Source organism: Eschrichtius robustus, chromosome 2 (genome assembly GCF_028021215.1).
Source record: "Eschrichtius robustus isolate mEscRob2 chromosome 2, mEscRob2.pri, whole genome shotgun sequence".
Classification (NCBI taxonomy): domain Eukaryota; kingdom Metazoa; phylum Chordata; class Mammalia; order Artiodactyla; family Eschrichtiidae; genus Eschrichtius; species Eschrichtius robustus.
Genome location: NC_090825.1, coordinates 42,305,162 through 42,320,493, shown reverse-complemented (window position 1 = coordinate 42,320,493; position 15,332 = coordinate 42,305,162). Strand labels below are relative to the sequence as shown.

Below are 15,332 nucleotides of genomic sequence, written 5' to 3'. Positions count from 1 at the left end.
GCATTAGAGGGAAAGCAATCCAATGTCAATGGTGGGGGGGGGGGGAAGAGGAGGGAGGAGGTAATGAGGGGGGGAAAAGCAGGCTGCCAGACTGTCAGAGGTTTCCCAGACAGTTTCCCCTCCTGCCATACGGCACAGCTCTCCTCTCCTGGCAGCTCAGGTGTGCACAGCCCATCTGGCTCCTTGTCATTTCCCTCAAACCCTTCCCTCAACCCCCAATATCATCGTCTCCTTTATCACTTAGCCCCCAGTCTGCTCAGCTTTCTTGCTGGGTCTTCACTCCTTATCAGGTCCTCTCCGTCACTGGCCGTTTCGCCAACTTTCACTAACCATTGCTAGGGGAGAAAGCTCAGAAGCTGAAGTGAGAGAACCTGACCACGGCCAAATGGTTAGAGCAAAGAAGAATTTCTTGAATAAATATGTCAATGATTCCCCCCCCCCCTTCTCATTAGCATAGAAATCTTGCCACGTTTTCTTGTCCGTTTGAAGATGGAGGAAGAGCTGATGACACGTTGAGGGAACACGCCTAGACTCAGTAGATTTAAGCAAAGGGTGATTAGCGTCAAAGGAGAGGAGGCCGGAGAGTTATGCACCCCTCCGATCCCTCAGAGGCAGAGGCAGGATGGTGGGGCTGGAGAATGAGAAGTGGGGGCCGAGGAAAAGGGAGCAGGGTTCGTTATTACAGAACATTTTTGTTTCTAAAATGGAAAGAACGTGAATTCCCAGAACCCGCTTCTTCGCCCGCCAACCGCCTTGCCTCCTGCAGCTGTCCAGCCCTCCGCTCCTGGCCCGGCTCAGGCCCGCCACCGCTCGCGGCAAAGCTTGGCGCTCCTGCGCGCGCCTCCGCGGACAAAGAGCTGGAGGCTGCGGGGCGCGGCCGCCGGCCGGGAGGGAGAGAGAGAGAGAGAGAGAGAGAGGGCCCAGGCGCGCGCTGGGGGAATCCCTCCCGGGCTCTGACGTCACCGCAGCGCCGGCCAATGAGAAGCCGGAGAGGGGGATTCCCGCTCTGGCTGCCGCCCCGCCGGCTTTTTAAACCGTACCCTGGGGAAAGCTCGCTGGGAGCGGTGGGAAGAGTGGGGAAAAATGGGAGGTTAGGGGTGAAGTATGATCGTCCTGCGGGACAAGACTCCAGAGGTTTGACGATTAAGCGTCAAGACTGGCTTAGAACTGGGGGGCAAACCCAAAAGCGTTCGAGGAGAGGCTACACTCCAGCCAGGTAGGGCAAACTCCTCCAGAGATGGAGTGGAAACTTGAGCGCACCGCCCGGAGGAGGGTCCGGACCGAAGAAGAGATCCTATGGGTGAGTAACGCCCTTTTGTTTCCTCGCCCCAACTCCCTAAAGGGACTTCTTGTCGAAGGCACCGTTTCTAATACCTGTTTAGGACCAAGAGGTAGTTCAAAACTCTAAATCCTGATTTTAATTTTGAGTTGTGTAATTTAGTTATATTCTGGAGGTGCCTGTTTTCTTTCAAAAAAAAAAGTGAATGTAGTTTGACTAAGTAAGGATCTAGAAACATTCCACGCCAAATATTATGCTTTTCCTAAACAGTTTCTACTCATATATGTTGTCTGTATTTTCGAAGGAGGAGGTCATGCGGGTGCTCGCCAAAGACATGAAACAGAAGAGAGGTCAAGATTCTCCCAAGGTGAGTGTCCAGTGCTTACTCCAGTTCTCTGTCTTGAATATGACCTCGAACAAACTAATTCTTGCTAAAGATATTTGCTGGAAGTATGAATTGGTCTGAAAATATGAAAAATTAAAAAAATCTCACACTATCACTAACTACAGTCTATATATTAAAGAGTCTATATATTAAAACCTTTTTGTAAGAAACTGAAGATCTCTGACTGACAAATAATGGTAATCATTTTAATCTGAATGTTACGTTCTAGTTTTTGCCTCTACAGCAAAAGATGACGCTTGGATGTGTCAGGTAGGCAGTGCATCTTTAGCTGGCTGTTATAATTTCATTTTAACAGTTGCTAGTTGCGCTCCCCTCTGTTGCGTTCATAAGCTTGCCCCCCAAAGAAACGGAAATGGTGCTATCTTGTGGTCAAGAGGAGAAGTGGCATAATCTACCGGCCCTTAGGTTAATAACTTAATAGTTGATCCCATGTTGTACTTTTTCACCTTGAAAGTCCGAACCCAAAGGCCTTTAGCTTCTCTTGTAATCAGTGTAAATCATTATCATGATTCACCTTGCTTCTCTCTAGGCTAAATAGTTCACATTCCTTTAGTCTTTACTTATAGATTTTAGTTTCAAACCCATCACCAGTTTTATAGATTTTTTTCTAGACCTTCTTTAAATTTTCCTGTATTTAATTGGTGACACAATAAATTGAACACATAACTTTCAGAATGCAAAGACTAATAGCCTTTGTAGCCGGAGAAAACAAATGACATTTGACTCCTAAAATTCCCTAAATACTTTAATATTTATTTTTCCCAAACAAAGCTGAAGATTTGTCTTGCCTACCTTTTGTATCACCATGACTCCTAGATATTTGACTACCTGATATAGACAACTGGTCTTTTCGTCAGTAAATAGAAGTAATGGGAAAAGCTACAGTTATGTATAACTTTGTTAATTCACTTGTATAGCAGTATCCGAGCCTTTAATTTGTAAAAGCTAAGTGGAAGTATTTTGAAAGTTTTCTTTTTAAGTTTTTGAATAGATTAAATAAAATATTTGTTTTATTTCTTATAATATTTTTGGAGGAACAGGTTTTGTCTGTAAGTTTTCTTTAATGTCACTATTAAGATGAAAGTTCTGCCACTGTTTCATGTTACAAATTTAGCCTCAGTCACTTTATGGGCCATGAAAAGCAGCGGTGACCTGAATCAGGTAGGCAGTGTATTGTTAGCTGGCTGCTTTGGGTCAATTCAGCAGCCACAACTACCCTGCCACTTGCTTCTGGATAAATTCTTCTTGTTAACGAAGTACACTGGTTACCTGTGTGTGATGGGTTGGCAGTGTATTGTTAGCTGGTTGAATATGTGAATGGCATCAGCTAACATGCAACTGCTATCTTATTGCATGTACAATGAACATCAGAGTATAATTAAATCTGTAAGTAATATGTGTGTATGTTTGTGTGTACGTGTACTTTTTGCCATGAACCGGGTCACTCTTTACCATGATGCTTATTACTACTTTTCAGTTATAATACAACAAACAGCTTTATAATGATGAAGAAACTACTCCAATTAATTATTTTAAAAATTTCAGGTACTATTCTGGAGTCTCTAATACTTGTAGACAGTATTAAAGTATTTGTGAAATTATATATCTATTTTAAATATAAAATTTAGAATATAATGACAATTTGGAATGGCAAACCTAAAATGTTTCCTCAAATTTTCAACTAAGTCTTTAGAATTCTTTCTGGATGATTAGTTTCTTAATTTGACATTAGAATAGGTCTCAATTACCATGTGTGTGTACAGCTAAAGGGGGAGTTGAAGTAACTTTCCAGATGAGTCAGTCAACTAAAACATTTTCACTTGAATATCAACAGAATTGGGGATTTTGGGGGTTAGGGGATGGGGCTGAATTATTTGGAAGGTTTGCCTTGAGTCTTCATTTTCTGTAAAATCACAGACTCATACAGTGTTTGGAAGAGAGCATGATATTTAGTTTGTGAAGGGGGAGAACTGACCGCACAATATAATTTAAAATATTTTCTCATTCCCTTGGAGGCCATTTTGACTCATGGAGCCGTGTCAGGTGTGTGCTGGGTCCCAGACACACTGTGGTTGTATAAACATTTGCAGCAAGTTCATGGAACTGACTTTGGTGGTCTGGTCAATTATTAACACCCTAAATGAGAAGTGAGAAATGTATCACATTCTCTACTGCATTGGATTATAAGTTATGGGTAAAATTAAATTCCTACCTTATTTAAATGTAAACATTTCTAGAACCATGGGTTAAAGAGATACCTATAATTTGATTCTTATGCATTTTGCTACTTTCAAATCTCATCCTCTTTTTGTTGTTGCCTAGTATCATTCCATTTTCAGCATCTTTGTGTTTAAGTATTCCTTTAATGTAAATATTGTTTTCATCTTGTTTTTTTTGAGGTTAAATTTCAACATGTTATTTTCTATAGAAAATCACTGATCTGTTGATAAAAATAAAACCTACTAAATTTAGAAGGCTTGTCCTTTGTGTTTTACTTTAAAAAATTTTTTTTAAAGAGCAAGACGTAAAATGCCAACATTTATACTCAATAAACAGAATACATAGTTCAGTTCCTATTATTGAGATGATGAGAAAGGAGAGAAAGGATGGAGTGTAGTAAAGATAAATAAGGAGATCAATGGGTAAGGAGGCGATTGAATGTTTAAATTCAAAAAGAAATTGTTTTCGTAAGAGTGAGAAGGAAAGAGAGGGATCCACACTTGGGATGTCAGAGGAAGAGAAGACAGAAGTGGGTTGAAAAAAAGAGGAGGAGGGAGGCAAAGCTGGTTGGAAGTATCTTCTCTGGGGGCAGCCACTGCTGTTCACTGGTGCTGGGGATGTAATTGCTTCCCATCACACCCTCTGGAAAATGGCTCTCCCTCCCCCACCAGCCTCTGCCCCCAAAAGAGAATGCTTCCCTCGGCAAGGTGTGGCCTTAACGGTTCAGAGGGAGGAGGGAACAAGAAGAGTGGGAAGAAGTGTGATGTGTTAGTTTCTTGGTGTAACAGTTATTAGGATTTTATTATTCCCTGGGGAAGATGAAGTCAAGCTGAGGGATAAATACAGAGCGTCCCCATATTAGCTGCACCCAAACATGACATTTTTCTTTCAAAGGAACACGTTAGCAGGAATACACATGATTTTGTACAGGGATCACCCAAGACCTTCCCGCTCATATCGGGCAGTCTTGAAACAGTTAATATGTTTAAAGAAAATAAATGTAGAGAAATAGTTTTTGTTTTCCTTCTTAGACTTTGTCTATATATATATATATATATTTTTTTTTTTTTTCTTAATTTTTACTGGAGTGTTTTCCTACTTGCAATTACCTGCAGGCAATCCAGTTACATTGTTAGATTATAGTGCGATTATACAGTTATAATGTTAGCAGCTTTTCATAATTCAGTATAACTGCATATACATCCACATTTATATATAACCTGTCAAAATAATATATTTGTAATAAAAATAAAGAGTATATGTGATATGTTTTTGCTTTAGATTTTTCTCTCTGGAGATCCTTATTACCATAAGTCTGATTTTAAAAATTTTGTTGTGCTGGAGCCAGCTTATCCTGGTCTGTGAGAATTGATTGTTAAATTTTCAGAAATTTTACAAGCCAGTTATCAAACCATTAGTAGATTAAAATTGACCATGTGGGAGCATTCACACCATAGAAATTGCAAATGCTGCAAATTGGGACTCCTCCTCCAGAGATTTGGTTGTTAAACATCTACCAGTCATCACTGTATGTATGCTATATATACTATAGTTATTAAGAATTATGTATATGTACATATATACATACTATAGGTATGCTATAATTAGTATGCAATTTCAAAAATGAAGTACAATTTTTAGGGAATATTTCAGGCAAATTCATATTTATTCCACTCTGCAACACTCTGTATTTTTACCTCTGCCATAAGATGATGATTAGGAGTTAGTAGGAAGTACTCCTCTCCACTTCCCAAATTAAACAAACTTCGTCAATGAATTATTAACCACACTTAAAAGCATTTGATTTTGTCCCTTTCCTTTGTCAGGAGGACAACTGCTGAATACTCTTTTATGGGATGCCTACTATTTTTGTTATACTTCTCAGTTCAGGCAGCTCGTAGCATTTATGTCCCGGACTTTTTGATGCTGAGATAGAGAAGGTATTGTGCTCAGTTCAACAAAAATGCATTTTTTTTCTCTGTGTGTTTGCCTGACGGTATTCATATGAGACATTTGAGGTCTGGGTGGCAGCACATCAGCAAATGGCTCACCTCCCTTTCCTCACACATAGCCTGGTTGTTGCAGAACCCTGAATGGACACCGGTATGACACACTTTCAAATCCCTACCTGCCTTCCCTGCATACTCTGAGGGGCAAGAGGAGAGAATCAAGCCTAACCTAGTAGAGATTATAGGTTGAATAAGGCAACCAAGTTTGGAGATACATAAGTGAAAAACCCACTTTTTATGGCTTTGGAGAGAACTAGTGATTTGGGGCAGGATGGACATCCCAGCTGCGTTCTCTGGGACAGTCCTGGTCGTCCCCCAGTGCATTGCCCTCTGTCTGGCAGTGGGGTGTCTACGTAACCTCTGTGGTGCTGGCAGATACACTTCTGCTCACACCCCGATTGTGAGCACATAAACACCCCCGCCGTCCCGGAGCACTGATAGGAACTCATGGAAGTCGTAAGCGGGGGTAAACAGCAAGAGTGTTCCAGAAGCAACACTTGGAGGGATTATCCTAAATAAAATTTTGCTTAGAGGCCCAGAATCCAAATTGCTAACAGGCTTTCGGGGGCAAGCTTGCAAAAGGCAGATAGACTAGTGAGGTGGCTTCCATTTCTTCAACAACAATCCAGGTTAGTACTGATTCCTGATCACTTGAAAAACCTTGGGAACTTGGAAGGGGCTTTTTGTTCACTTTCACCCCACCCGCAATTTATAGGTGAGGAAACTGAAAAGTAGTCGAGCTTGGCCCAAGGCCCTGCCACTGGTGAGAGGTAGAAGCGGGCTTTGCTCACACAGTGACCACCATTCTTTTTTTTTTTTTTAATGTCTTTTTTATTGTGGTAAAAGTCACATAATATAAAACATACTATTTTAACCGTATTGACTGCTATTCTTGAGGTGCCTCTGCACATCCTCTTGACCTGAGGGGAACCACGCCTCCACCCCCATCAGAGAGCTTACTAAATACATTCAGAGCTGGGGGTTGGACATATATGTTGAAGTAGAAGGTATTCCGGGAAATATATTTGATTTTTTTAAGACCTTTAAACACTTTTGCAGAATTATTTACTGAGGTAGCACTACTGATTTCACCATAAAAAAAAGAATCTTCACTTTCACTCATCAGGTCAGAATTGGAGAGCCAATTCACAGTTATTTAGATTGGGTCTTCCTTCTTAGCCAAATTCTACATGACTGTTTTTTCACATTTTTTTTTGGCTCCAGTATTCCTGTTTAATTCCTTTATGAAATGAATATATATTTCATGGGGCAATACTTAACCTTCATCAACTTGGCAGGTTGCTTTTTTACCCAATAATTAGAAGGCTGACAAAACGTAAAGATCAGGACTTTGGGAGAAAAGGTATGTTGTGACTCTATCAAAAGGCTCAGTGATTGCTGATGTTTCTAAGACTCATGTAGTTGCAATCACTCCCTTTTCTTCATTAAGAGTTTTGACTGTTTGCAGTTGATTCTTCTTATTACAACCATGAGAATGATGCAGCATTGAATTCTTTCCAAATGGCTAATCTAGTCTGACTAGATTAGCAACCAAAATTAACCTGTAAGGAACCTTTAAGGAATTAACCTGTAGAGAATTAACCAAAACCTGTAAGGAATTAACCTGTAAGGAATTTATCAAAATTAACCTGAAGGGGAATCAAGCTGAATGATCATATACTCATGGCTTTTTCCTTACACTTGGGATTTTCACTCAAAAATACTGACTCAAGTGTTAATATTCTAATTATGGAATTTGAGCTGCTTCTAGAAAAAAATATTGAGAAAGATGAAGGCTTTTTCAAATATTGTGATAACATCATTTATAAGTGACTATTTGGCCAGGTGTAGTAAAACATACCATGAACCTGTACTTAAAAAAAACCCCAAAAAACCCAAAGTCCTGTACCTGAAACAAATAAAAATACATAAGGATTAGAATCTATATTTCACATTTTCAATGTTTATTTTGCTTTTTATTACATAAAAATAATCATTTATAATTAGTTACTCTGGAAATGTCACACAGTGTCTTGAATTCAAACAGTGGTCTAGTGTGTTGGCATTTCCATCAAGAATGACACCAGAAAATGTCAAGTCAGAGAATAGGATATTGAAACACATTGGTGACTGTATTCTGAATTATTTAGTGTGGTCAGATGAAGTATTTAATATATTTCATTTAGAGTCTTTGGCTACTCTTCATTTTTGCTTTAGGTAACATCTCTATCGTGGGGACATTCATTACCAGTCACTGACAAGATAACGTAAAAGGAAAGTCATCCTTCAGTGCCACATTTAATTGTCAGAGTATTTAAAATGGGATCAAACCCTCACGGAGACATTTCTGTATTCTGACTATTGCCTTAGAATGATTCAATGGCATTTTCATAGATCCTCTTTCTTTTTTATGATCATTTGTCTAATCAGAGCTGCTATCTCAGGCCTGATGATTTCAATGGGTTCCTCTGGCCTCCAAGATTTCACAACTTGACCTTCAGGGTTGACCAGATACTTCCAGAAATTCCATCTTGGTTCCTTCTTTGACGAATCTAAAATATCAGAATATATTTTCATGAGTAAATTCTTTGTCAAGATTTTCATTTTTGTCAGTATCTGCATAAATTACAACTTTAGAATCAAGTTCTAGGATTGTCATCATTTCAAAAACCAAACTAAACAAAAAGCAAAACACCCAAACAAAACAACTCAAAGTTTGTGTAACCAGATTTCTATATACTTGGTGACTTCACTGATGATTCTACTGACCTAGAATCAAGAAATGAAATAAATTAGTTTATTTTAGATTTGTTGATCTCCACCACAAAAAATTTACCCTGTCACTAGCTGAAAACTTTCAGTTTCTTAACATTTTTTTTAAGATAAAGTGATGTTCTAAATGTCTTTGGTAATAGGAATGTATGGATTACTTTTTGTAGTAAATATATATATGTTTTTAATATTGTTGCATATTATATAGTAAGGAATTCTAAATAATTGTAGATATCCTTTGATACATCTTAATTTAGGTAAGAAATGTAGAAGTTTTTTTCCATTTATATCATACAGGATTTGTGTGCATTATTATTGACTAACATGAGAAAAAATATAATTATTATGTGCCTAGTAATGTATGCTCAGTGCTTTAAATGGATCCTCTCCTTTAATCTTTACAGCAACCCTGTAAACATTGGATATTATTATTATCCCCATTTTGCAGATGAGAAAAATGGAGGCCTGGACTCACAGTCACATGCTAGTGAATGGTAGAGCCTGGATTGATATCTAGACCTTCCTATTTGCAGAGCTGGTGCTGTTAAAATAGGGGACATGGCAAAGCAAACAAATTTTAGGAGGAAGATGACAAATTCATTTTTGTACACAAGGAGATTCAGGTTATGTGGGACACCCAATCAGAGGAGGCTTCGGAGCTTAAGAGCAAGAGCTCACCCAGGGAAAGGGGACAGAGTAAGGAGAGCCCATGTGGATGTGGCAGAATCCTGAGGATCAGTAGAGTTAAGGGTGGAGGAAAAGAGGAACCTGCAAGGGAGGAAGAGAAGGGGCCAGAGTAGAAGTCACAGGCAGCGAGACCCACCAGGCTCAGGAGAGTTATGGAGTGAGAGGCCAAACACAGTGATCTAAGAAGGAAGCAGAAACAGGGAAGTGGAGAAAACAAATGTTAACTATCCTTTCAAAAACGTTGCTGATGAGGTAGGTAGAAGGCACACACTGCCTAGAGTTTTTAAAATTGAGGGACACTTTGCTTTATGCTGGGGAAAGAACAAATGCGGGAGCATAGGTTAAAAATAACGAATGAAAAGTAGCCTAATATTTACTTATATGTGTTTTATTTTGTGTACTGTGCCAAGCATTTACACTGGTTATTTCATTATTAATAGTGTTGCTGATTAGCTCAAACATCAGTGACTCGGTATGAACATCATATTAGTAACTAAAGCCTTCTTAAAATCGCTTTGAAAAATAGCCATTTTCTATGATGGAAAATGTGTTTTTAAAGATAATGCCCATCAGGGCAGGGCTCTCTCTAGTCAGTGTAACATCTTCGTGTGAATTAGAAAAAGATACCCTTCCAGGTGGGGACAGTCCCTCGGCACATACCTTGCACTCACCTGTGTTTCAGCCCCCGTTTGCCTCCTTACTCCTGTTTAGTGAACAACCTGTACACCTGTACAGAGCCATCTTGTTTGTGAGTGCATGATCAGGTACTGTCAATTTTGGCCAGTTTTCAAAGATCTAATTTTCATTTGGCCGTCAACTCATAATCTTTGTCTCTGTAGCTTCATCTAACTTTAGTGAAACCTTAAATCACTGTTACCTTTTTGAGTTTTGAGTGGAGTTTCAGAAGCTTTTTTAGTGACAAAGGGGAAGAACCTAGGAGCTACTGTGCCCAAGTATTTGGCTGCTATAATTGAGAGATGATTACAGGGCACATGCTCTGGCTTTTTTTCCCCTGTGCACCCTGGAAATAAAAGGAATGAAGACCTCACTCTAGTTGCTATTCGTGGTGTTAGGCATTATATTGACTTTCCCTAGAAACTGAATATAATGTTTTTGGACGATCCTGATTTCATACTTAAATGAAATATTATAGAACATCATTAGCTGGTTTGTTTCATTGAAAGCTTGATTGCCTGGCTGAGGTCATGGTTTTAGCAAAACTCAAATTACCCACAGTGAAAATGACTGAGGCTGTCATCTATAAAAGTTAGATGAGAGGACATTAGCTGAATGTCCTTTAGAATAGTGTCTGCCACAGTGTAAGCTGTATGTGAATAAGTACTTTACTTTTATTATCAACACACGTAATCCTCCAGGCAATCTTAGGGGGTAGATAACGTCATTTTACGAGGAAACAGTCACAGGGAAATTATGTGCCTGAAGCCACCCAGCAAAAGTAAAAGAGCAGGGGTTTCAACACAGACTGGGGCCAAAGTTTAGCTTTTAGTCACTATACTGCAGCACGTTTACGCTGGAAAATCTTTAAATAGGTTTCTGTAGCTAGCTTAATTACAGAGATAGCCTAACATTACCCTCCTCCAAAAAAAATCAAGATATATTGCTTTGAATTTTACCAAAAACCACCTGGCAAACAGATATTATTCACCCTTGAGGATAATATCTTAGATAAGTAAGGCAACATAAAATTAACCACAAAAATAAGTTCAACTAATAATGCTCAGCAATATTGATGTGGGATGTATAGCTTTAGTATTGGGGAGGGATATTTGCCCACATGCTAGTTAAATAAGAATTGAAATATTTTGTGAAAATAGCCATGACCCCACTTAAAGTAAATTCTTCAGGAAAATGATCATAAAAATAAAATACACTGGAGTAGATTTATTTTGCCATCCAAGAAGTTAAAACATTGATTTCAGGGAAGCATAACTTCTAGAAAATCACAAAGGATGAGAATCTAGCTCTTTGATAGTTTTATAAAACTTTCCCACTAAAACATTTCAAATGAATGTATTGTCCTGGTATATTTGTTTTAAAAATGAAAAGCAATTAAAAACATTAAATTGGTGAGGCAAGGTAGATATTTACCAACAAGAAATCTAAATGCAGGTTCTGCTTCAGGTCCTAGAATCTTAATCTTGTGGAAGATGGGGAATGTTACTCCGAAGTTATTTCTTGCAAAAGATACTACTTCCTTGCTTGGGCGGGGCTCCGATTCTCCAAACTGATTGCATGGAAAAGCCAAGACGCTGAAGTGGAATGGTCCAAACTCTTTGTGCAGTTCCTGCAGTGCTAAGTAATTTCTGTCTGTGAATTGGCAGTCACTAGCCACGTTTACAACTAGTGCAACCTCCCGGAAAAAGAAAAAAATCCAAACGGAAAGTGAAGCAAATAAAAGATTAAAAAAAATATTTGCAAGTAGTTAAAATCCTAAACCATTTTGGAGGAATACAACCTTTGATAGATGGTTATCTCATATTTTTAGATTTACACAATTCTGCTGAAAATCATAACGCGGATGCATGAGTTAAAACTCTGAAAAATCACGACCATTGAAAAAGCCCTATGTACTCAACTAAAGTTTTTTTTTTTTAAATAAAAGATAAAATATGATTATTGATAGAGTGCTTTTCAATGTTGTTAGATTATGGAATTAATACTTTCATATTCACATTATGTGGAATACTCCATATTCACATTACTAACTCTAAGAATTTCCTAAGCAACTTAAAGTATTAATCCAGCACTTAAAGCAAACAGTTAACATAATCAGTTATCAATTAGAAGTATATAAACTGAGAGCTCTGATGGCTAAAGTGATATACTAATAACATTACTTTGAAGACTAAATTATAATATGACCGTTTAACAGTGAAAAATGGACTCTTAAGAGAATAAGCAGAGAACACGGACAAACAACAGAAATAAAAGTCAGAAGATGCAACTTACTTTGCCTCTAAACTTTTCCAGAGAAACCGTTCTTCCATTTGCATCTTTCACTTCAAATGTATAAAAGCTGTTGATTTTAGGTTTTAGGAACTTTAATTGTAGAAGAAATAACATTACTGTACATAGAACCATAGACAGCAAAACTGCAAATACCTTTGCTTTGGGCCCTGAACATCTCAAAGGGTAGGCTGTGAGAGGCTCCATTTTGGATGCTTCTAGAGGGAAGTCTCAGCAGGCTGGAATTCAAGGAGGAGCTGAAACTTGAAACCAGCTTAGTGTAACGGAAAGTCAGGAAGGACAGACTAGCTCCTCTCGCTGCTGAGGAATAGAAAGACCTTTCTCAGATTGAGAACGGAGTGAAACTCCTGAATGAAGTAAAAAGCTCTAAAGAATATCAATGTATATATGATGTCAGTTGCAATTTTTGCTTGAAAAATCAGGACATTTTTGGTAGCTCTTTAATATCGGCCCAACAAAGAAAATATTTCACCAGAAGATGGTGCCATTGTAACTTGAAAGCTGTGAGGTGCTCCCAGCAAGTGACTGGATGTAGGGAATTGGGTGTATAATACCCAGGAATAGTTCAGAGTGTCAATTAAATTGGTCTATTAGTATGACACATGATCTATAGGAATTTAATATTATATGTGTATATATAATGCATATGGCTTAAGCATGCTATATGAGTTCAAGGAATTTATAGTGAAAAGGGCAGTGAAATTTCTGAAAAGGCTACTCGCTATGACCTCATCTAGCTAAGGCAATGCCAGGTGAATATAGTAAAAATAAATAGATTAAAAACAATGATGGCTCTAAAAAAAACCCTCCTCTACCATAAAGCAAGCTATATAGTTCAGTGATTTTTCAAATTTTTGATTATGATGCATAGTAAGAAATGCACTTTACAATATAGCTCAGTACATAGACAGGTGTAACTGAGAAGTTTCATTAAATGATACTTCCCCTTTGAACTGCGTTGCACCCTGGTGTATTGCATTTTTAAAACAGCCTGGTTCTGAACCATGAAAATGATTTCAAGGTTCACCAATGGGCTGCAAACTGTAGATAGAAAAATACTGAACTGTATAATAAAGCAGGACTTTAATAATTAAATAAGGTATTTCTACACTAAAGGCAAAAACACTCCATCCCCCATCCTACTTGGGTGCATCATCCAGTTGCTTATTATCTTCATTTTTTTCTGTGGCTGTCACTTTCTACAGGAGGCCTAATTTTGTTGAAAACTTTAGGGGCAGATATGGAAAGGGAATTGAGGGCTGCATATCCTGAAATCCATGGTTCCTTTAGCCACCTTAGAAAATGCCCTGTTTAGGGCACACAGCAAGTTTTTTTTTTTAACATCTTTATTGGAGTATAATTGCTTTACAATGATGCGTTAGTTTCTGCTTTATAACAAAGTGAATCAGCTATACATATACATATATCCCCATATCTCCTCCCTCTTGCATCTCCCTGCCACCCCCCCTATCCCACCCCTCTAGGTGGTCACAAAACACTGAGCTGATCTCCCTGTGCTATGTGGCTGCTTCCTACTAGCTAACGATTTTACATTTGGTAGTGTTTATATGTCCATGCCACTCTCTCACTTTTTCCCAGCTTACCCTTCCCCCTCCCCATATCCTCAAGTCCATTCTCTAGTAAGTCTGCGTCTTTATTCCCGACCTGCCCCTAGGTTCTTCACAACCATTTTTTTTTTTTTTTAGATTCCATATATATGTGTTAGCATATGGTATTTGTTTTTCTCTTTCTGACTTACTTCACTCTGTATGACAGACTCTGGGTCCATCCACCTCACTACAAACAACTCAATTTCGTTTCTTTTTATGGCTGAGTAATATTCCATTGTATATATGTGCCACATCTTTATCCATTCATCTGTCGATGGACACTTAGGTTGCTTCCATGTCCTGGCTATTGTAAATAGAGCTGCAATGAACATTGTGGTACATGACTCTTTTTGAATTATGGCTTTCTTAGGGTATATGCTCAGTAGTGGGATTGCTGGGTCATATGGTAGTTCTATTTTTAGTTTTTTTTTTTTTTAATTAATTAATTAATTAATTTATTTTTGGCTGTGTTGGGTCTTTGTTTCTGTGTGAGGGCTTTCCCTAGTTGTGGCAAGCGGGGGCCACTCTTCATCGCCGTGTGCGGGCCTCTCACTGTCACGGCCTCTCTTGTTGCAGAGCACAGGCTCCAGATGTGCAGGCTCAGTAGTTGTGGCTCACAGGCCTAGCTGCTCCGCGGCATGTGGGATCTTCCCAGACCAAGGCTCGAACCCGCGTCCCCTGCATTAGCAGGCAGATTCTCAACCACTGCACCACCAGGGAAGCCCCTATTTTTAGTTTTTTAAGGAACCTCCATACTGTTCCCCACAGTGGCTGTATCAATTTACATTCCCACCAACAGTGCAAGAGGGTTCCCTTTTCTCCACACCCTATCCAGCATTTATTGTTTCTAGATTTTTTGATGATGGCCATTCTGACTGGTGTGAGGTGATACCTCATTGTAGTTTTGATTTGCATTTCTCTAATGATTAGTGACGTTGAGCACCTTTTCATGTGTTTGTTGGCAATCTGTATATCTTTTCTGGAGAAATGTCTATTTAGGTCTTCTGCCCATTTTTGGATTGGGTTGTTTTTTTGATATTGAGCTGCAGGAGCTGCTTGTGTATTCTGGAGATTAATCCTTTGTCAGTTGCTTCATTTGCAAATATTTTCTCCCATTCTGAGGGTTGTCTTTTCGTCTTGTTCATGGTTTCCTTTGCTGTGCAAAAGCTTTTAAGTTTCATTAGGTCCCATTTGCTTATTTTTATTTCCATTTCTCTAGGAGGTGGGTCAAAAACGATCTTGTGTGATTTATGTCATGGAGTGTTCTGCCTCTAAGAGTTTCTGCCTCTAAGAGTATGTTTTCCTCTAAGAGTTTTATAGTGTCTGGCCTTACATTTAGGTCTTTAATCCATTTTGAGTTT

At 38.7% G+C, this 15,332-nt stretch overlaps 2 protein-coding genes across 4 annotated transcripts in view; one reads left to right on the top strand and one right to left on the bottom strand.

Annotated features, from left to right (window-relative positions):
• The first annotated feature begins 1,237 nt into the window (after positions 1-1,237).
• Positions 1,238-15,332, top strand: part of CDC20B (cell division cycle 20B) — a 61,537-nt gene continuing 47,442 nt past the window's right edge. Inside the window, exons 1-2 of the mRNA XM_068532815.1 lie at positions 1,238-1,300; positions 1,584-1,646. Of these exons, the coding sequence (XP_068388916.1) occupies positions 1,238-1,300; positions 1,584-1,646 (126 nt within the window). The remainder of the gene's footprint in view (positions 1,301-1,583; positions 1,647-15,332) is intronic.
• Positions 7,858-12,570, bottom strand: GPX8 (glutathione peroxidase 8 (putative)). 3 transcript variants are annotated; one of them, XM_068535339.1, is made up of 3 exons: positions 12,497-12,570; positions 11,483-11,744; positions 7,858-8,466 (listed from the first exon to the last, which is right to left on the bottom strand). In XM_068535339.1, the coding sequence occupies exons 1-3, from the start codon at positions 12,545-12,547 to the stop codon at positions 8,303-8,305; spliced, it is 477 nt and encodes a 158-aa protein (XP_068391440.1). In that variant the 5' UTR covers positions 12,548-12,570; the 3' UTR covers positions 7,858-8,302. The 3 variants fall into 3 exon arrangements, with proteins under 3 accessions (XP_068391440.1, XP_068391439.1, XP_068391441.1); XM_068535338.1 differs by having other exon boundaries at positions 12,344-12,569; XM_068535340.1 differs by lacking the exon at positions 11,483-11,744 and having other exon boundaries at positions 12,344-12,569.